Raw genomic sequence first — 6,188 nt, forward strand, 5'->3', positions numbered from 1 at the left:
GAGCCCAGGAGTTGGAGGTTGCTGTGAGCTGTAATGCCACGGCACTCTACCCAGGGGGACAGCTTGGGGCTCTGTCTCAAAAAAAAAAAAAAAAACCAAAAACAGGCTCAGCGCCTGTGGCTTAAGCAGCTAAGGCACCAGCCACATACACCTGAGCTGGTGGGTTCAAATCCAGCCCAGGCCCCTCAAACAACGACAGCTGCAACAAAAAATAGCCAGGCGTTGTGGCGGGCGACTATAGTCCCAGCTACTTGGGAGGTGGAGACAGGAGAATGGCTTAAGCCCAGGAGTTAGAGGTTGCTGTGAGCTGTGATGCCACAGCACTCTACCCAAAAAATAAATAAATAAATAACAAAAATAGGGCAATGCCTGTCGCTCAGCGAGTAGGGCGCCGGTTCCTATACCAAGGGTGGCCGGTTCAAGCTCGGCCCAGCCAAACTGCAACAAAAAAATAGCCGTGCATTATAACTGGTGCCTGTAGTCCCAGCTATTCAGGAGGCTGAGGCAAGAGATTGCCTAAGCCCAAGAGCTGGAGGTTGCTGTGAGCTGTGACTCCACAGCACTCTACTGAGTCAACAAAGTGAGACTCTGTCTCTTTAAAAAAAAAAAAAAAAAAACACTACACAAGGCAGTGCCTGTGGCTCAAAGGGGTAGGGTGCTGGCCTCATATGCCACAGATGGCAGGTTCAAACTCAGCCCTGGCCAAAAACTGCAAAAACAAAAAACCACTGAGAGATACTGAGAGATACAGAAATATGAGACTTTGGAATGGCAATGTTTATATGTTTCTACCACTTCTAAGGTAACCATGGGTTAAGTGAATAGAACTTTAGTAAGATATAATTAGGATGATTACTCACTTCTGCGTTTCTAAGTCAGTTTTTCTTTCTTAGGAAAGATTTTGGTTTCATGAAAAAATCTTTTTATTTTTCTTAAAAAAATACACAAAAGAAATGATAAACGTTTGAGGTGACGGTTATGCTAATTACCTTGATTTGATTATACAACATACACAAAATATATTGTACCACATAAATATGTACAATTATAAACTAAAACTCTTAAGAAAACCCATAAACATGGAATTCTGCAAAATAAGTAGTCATTCAAATACAATCACCTCATTATTCCTAAGTAAGGTTTAGGTCAAGTACCTATTCACATCCATTTTCTCTTCTCTAACTGGTCTGAACATTTTTCTTTTTTCTTTTTTTTGGCCAGTTTGAACCCGCCACCTCTGGCATATGGGGCTGGTGCCCTACCCTTTTGAGCCACAGACGTTACCCCTGAACATTTTTCAACTCATCTCCCACGTTCCTATGTCTAAGAAACTTCCTATTTTCTCCTCATACTCTGTCCTGGGTAGAATTTGGTATTCAAAATATTTCCAAATTACAAGCCTTCTAAAAAAGAATCAAATCCTGCTTTGAAGCACAACAATGATGAACAATCGTGATATACCATCATGGTGTATCATGGTACACAAAAGCTATAATTATTTACGACCCTCCTAAATTATTAATATCTTAACAGCATAACATGTGATGTAGTACAACATTCCACATACTAACTACATAAATTATTCAAAAGCTTTACATGGAGTTACAACTTACTTTAGGGGATCTTCTTGATCACTGTCTATGCTATCAGCTTCACTGTCAGGGTCACCTCTCCATGTCTGATCCACAGTAATCGGTTCCTGCTCTCCATCACTCCAGCTATCTTCATCTGAGGCAAGGAAGAGAGAGCAGTTGTTAAGACTTTCCACTTCTGTAACTAGATTACTTATTAATCCAAACCTTCAAATTAAAAAAAAAAAATCATTAGTGCAAAGACACAGGCAAAGAAAAACGGTTAAAAAATACAACCTAGGCAAGATTATTTACAACATAAATGAGTCAACCCTGTCCTCCCAAAAGGACAAAGAAGCTGACTTAGGGTAAAGCAGAGGCTCACATCTATAATCCTGGCACTCTGGAAGGCAGAAGCAAAAAGAACCCTTGAGCTCAGGAGTTCAAGACCAGACTAAGCATGAGTGAGACCTTTTCTCTGGGAAAAAATAGAAAAAGCCAGGCATGGTAGCTCACGTCTGTAATCCCAGCACATAGGAGGCCAAGGCAGGTGGATTGCCTGAGCTCACAGGTTCCAGACCAGCCTGAGTCAGAGTGAAACCTAATCTCTAAAAACAGCCTGGCATTGTAGCAGGCACCTGTAGTCCCAGCCACATGGGAAACTGAGGCAAGAGAATCACTTAAGCCCAGAAGTTTGAGATTGCTGTGAGCTATTAACGCCACAGCACTCTACCAAGGGTGACAAAATAAGAGTTTGTCTCAAGAAATAAAAATAAAAAAATAAAGGCTTGGCACCTATAGCTCAGCAACTAGGGCGCCGGCCACATACACTGGAGATGGCGGGTTCAAACCCAGTCCAGGCCTGCTAAAACATCTACAACCAGAAATAGCTGGGTGTTGTGACAGGCACCTATAGTCCCAGCTACTTGGGAGGCTGAGGCAAGAGAGTCACTTGGGCCCAAGAGTTTGAAGTTGCTGTGAGCTGTGATGCCATGGTACTTTACCAACGGTGACATAGTGAGACTCTGTCTCAAAAAAATAAATAAATAAAATAAAAAATAGAAAAAATTAGCTGGATATCACTGGCAGGTGCCCATAGTCTAGCTACCTAGGAGGCTGAGATAGGAGAATTACTTGAATCCAGGAGTTTGAAATTGCTGTGACTAGGCAGATGCCATGGTACTCTAGCCTAGGCAACAGAGTGAGACGCTCAGAAAAAAAAAGCTGACTTAATATTGTACCGAACAAACTGTTAAGCACCAAAGCAGTTATGAAGGAAAATGTTACCAACTCAGGGGAATAAAGCAAACACTACTTCAAATTCAAAAGAACTGATAAACAACAATCCTGGAATTCTCCCAAAGTCCCAGTGAATAAACCAATAACATTGCCAAATATGCTGAAGGTACTATGCTAAACCATAGTTAAGTTCTTTCTTAACCTTTAGCCTTTTTCTTTTTTTCTGTAGAGACAGAGTCTTGCTTTATCGTCCTCAATAGAGTGCTGTGGTATCACACAGCTCACAGCAACCTCCAACTCCTGGGCTTAAACGATTCTCTTGCCTCAGCATCCCAAGTAGCTGGGACTACAGGCACCTGCCACAACGCCTGGCTGGTTTTTGTTGCAGTGGCCAAGGTGGGGTTTGAACCCATCACCCTCAGTATATGGGGCTGGCACCCTACTCACTGAGCCACAGGCGCTGTCCCCTTTACCCTTTTCATTCTAGAAGAGAAGATTCTTACCCAGTATTCGGCTGGCTTCACTGCGGCTACTTTCTGGAGTCTGAGACCCCAACTCTGTCTTAGCATATGAGCTCAGCTGGCACAACAATGTTTCACCCATAGGTCCTGGGTTGGCCTTCTTCATTTGAGCATGAAGTGCAAGGGCGTTCCTACGGGCATGTTCAGCACAGAAAGACACCCTAAAGAGGCAAAACATCAATACATTACAGGTCCCTTCTTGAAAGGGTTCAATGATTTCTACAGTCCCAAATCTTCAGGATCAATTTTAGAAAATTAAAATGCCTATTATATTCATTTCTAAAAAGGCCAATTAAGTGGGAGGAATTTACCTGTCCCAAGGTCAATTCATTTAATACAGGCAGCCTTATCCAATGCTCCACCAAACTAAACATTCCAACTATAAACATGTTGACATCATCTCATAAATCATACACACTTTCATCTTTCAAAGCTGGTTTGGAAGGCTACGCAACATTTAATATCAATCCATTGTAGATGAGATAAGATACAGGACACAAAATTTAAAGCTACAAGCTATTATCTAGCCAAGTTACATTTTTGCATTGATAATACTGCATATATGATGAAAGCTATGACACCTCCTCCAGAAGAATACACACATATACAATTTTCCGTATTACTTAACAAAGTTCAAGGACAGACAAAAGAGCCACGCATTGCCTCATTTTATAGAAAAAGTTAAAGATCCAAAGAGAAGAATTAAGTGACCCAGCTCAGGTGTCCTTCCAGTTTTGACCATTTTATTTTCCAAAGATGTATCCATAAACCCAGTTTTACAAGCAGAAGACCTAAAACTCGACAGCTATGCTGAAGCCCACATATCACATCCTACTTTCGCTTTAAGATCTCTCCCCTCCCTCCATAAATATATATACGTGTGTGTGCATACACACACACATATACATACACACATACCCATCTTTCTTCTCTGGCTTTGGGGCAGCACTGGGACATCTTTTTCCATTCTTCGTTGATACATAACTACACTGCTTGAAGGGTGCATTCTTGTCTTCAAGGATGTGTTTAATACAAAACTCCTGCCCCTCAAGACGAGGTTGAGAGCATGGGCGATGAGTGAAGGAACAAGACAGGGGCTCCTGAGATCTGGACACTGGGGTAATCCTCCCCCGATTGGTTGGCAAGACGTGAATCCGAATCCTGTTCATACCAAAACCTGCAGAGTCAAACGGAAGACCAAAATGTCCTTATCCTTCCCGAAAATTACTGCTCCACAATATCCAGAGATTGCCGGGAGTTTCTAAACGACAGGCAGAAGCGGGCCCCGCAGGGTACGCTCCAATCTCCCACCGTTCTCCCCCAGGCCTCCACAGACATTTCTGCGATTCTCCCTTCCCTTAACTTCTCCCACCTTGGCCCTCCCGCGTTCAAAGTGTCTTCAGGACTCGCCAGGCTGCAGCACTGGGAGACAGCGCCAACACCACGAGGCCACCACGCCGCAGCACTGCGCCCCGCCCCCTCCCCCCGCGCGGCGCCTTTGTGCCGTCCCGCCTCAGAGATCACTGCTGGGCCAGGCCCCGGCGGCCCGTGCGAGCGCCATTTTGTCCCAAGGCTCGAGTCACCGGAGAACCTGGCTCCTGGGAGCCTATAGGAAGACTGATTCCGACACCGCTTGAGGCGAAGTAGCAGCTCCGAGCCGACAGACAGGGAGAGGCAGCAGCCTAACTACAAGGTCTAACAGCAGGAACCACCGCCATCTTACCTCGGGCGCCGCAGAGCCCTCCTCTGGCCGAGCCAGCAGCTCTTAACCTGGCCTCGCTCCTTTCCGTGGTCCTAACTGCTGATTGGCTACTGCTCTGACGACGGTATGTCGCCATTGGCCGAAGCCTGCTACCCATGAGGTCTGCGAAGGCGGGGCACTGAAAAAGTGCGGGGCTGGGTGGCTAAGACAAGCTGTCTGTCAGCAGCTCGGCCCGGAGGAATGTGAGCCTGGGAGCCCCGCGCAGAGCGCGCTGTTGCGTGGGTTGCCAGCTGCTGGTATTTTTCCCCCCTCACAGACTGGCGTATTTTCAGGTTGCTTTTGGAACCCGGATCTGTAATCCTAGGTTGCTGCTCTCTCACCACTCATACCACAACGGGTATAAAATCGGACAGAATCTACAGGATCCCTGTACATTTGACTCTTCCACATGAAAAGACTTTAGTTTTCATTTATGAATAGCTCAATACATTTACCGAACATTTGGTGTAGAACGCCCTGAGAAACATTTTTGGGATGTTTATTCTGAGTAACGTAATGGGGAACTACATGTATAAATTATTTAATTTTTCAGAACAATCAATCCGAAGATTAGATTGATAATAGAAAGTATTATCACCTCCATTTTTACAGAGGAGACGACTGAGAAACACAATGGGTCCATAGCTAGCAAAAGGGAGAGGAGGGCGAATTTGAACTCAGCCTTCATCCTTTATCCCTTATTGCCCCTCATATTCTCATTGGACTGAGAATAAAGAAATACGAGTTCTGGTTTAGGTCTTGATTCTCTAAAATTCTCTGCAATTTTAAAATTGGTAAACTATACCAATTTTAGCCTTTTACTGGTTTTAAGTTCAAATCATTCGTCATCTCCACTGCTTGCCTTGTAAAAATGATCACTTTCTTCACATAACCCTTCTATTGTTTGCATCCCAACCTCCCTTAATCTGTAAGATGTCCTGACGAATGAGCAGGTGACATGGTTAACAGTGGAAGGGAGCATAGAATATCTACAGCCCTCAAGAAAAGTAGTCCATTTAGGAACAAGAAATGATTAAAACAAAAGTGTGTGAGGATGGTGCTGTTTTCCAGAAATTTTAGGCAACCCTAAAATTAGGCCCTTTCCTGAAAGTCATT

The 6,188-nt window shown here is 44.1% G+C and overlaps 1 protein-coding gene across 1 annotated transcript in view; it reads right to left on the reverse strand.

Moving 5' to 3' along the window:
• KANSL2 (KAT8 regulatory NSL complex subunit 2) overlaps nt 1-5,118 on the reverse strand; it is a 34,471-nt gene extending 29,353 nt beyond the window's left edge. Inside the window, exons 1-4 of the mRNA XM_023515369.1 lie at nt 5,055-5,118; nt 4,250-4,508; nt 3,314-3,492; nt 1,614-1,728 (exon numbers count right to left, since the gene is read on the reverse strand). Of these exons, the coding sequence (XP_023371137.1) occupies nt 1,614-1,728; nt 3,314-3,492; nt 4,250-4,500 (545 nt within the window). The 5' untranslated portion in view covers nt 4,501-4,508; nt 5,055-5,118. The remainder of the gene's footprint in view (nt 1-1,613; nt 1,729-3,313; nt 3,493-4,249; nt 4,509-5,054) is intronic.
• Between the last annotated feature and the right edge of the window lie 1,070 nt (nt 5,119-6,188).

The sequence above is a fragment of the Otolemur garnettii genome, unplaced genomic scaffold (assembly GCF_000181295.1).
Source record: "Otolemur garnettii isolate 467f Iridium unplaced genomic scaffold, OtoGar3 scaffold00070, whole genome shotgun sequence".
In the NCBI taxonomy this organism is placed as follows: domain Eukaryota; kingdom Metazoa; phylum Chordata; class Mammalia; order Primates; family Galagidae; genus Otolemur; species Otolemur garnettii.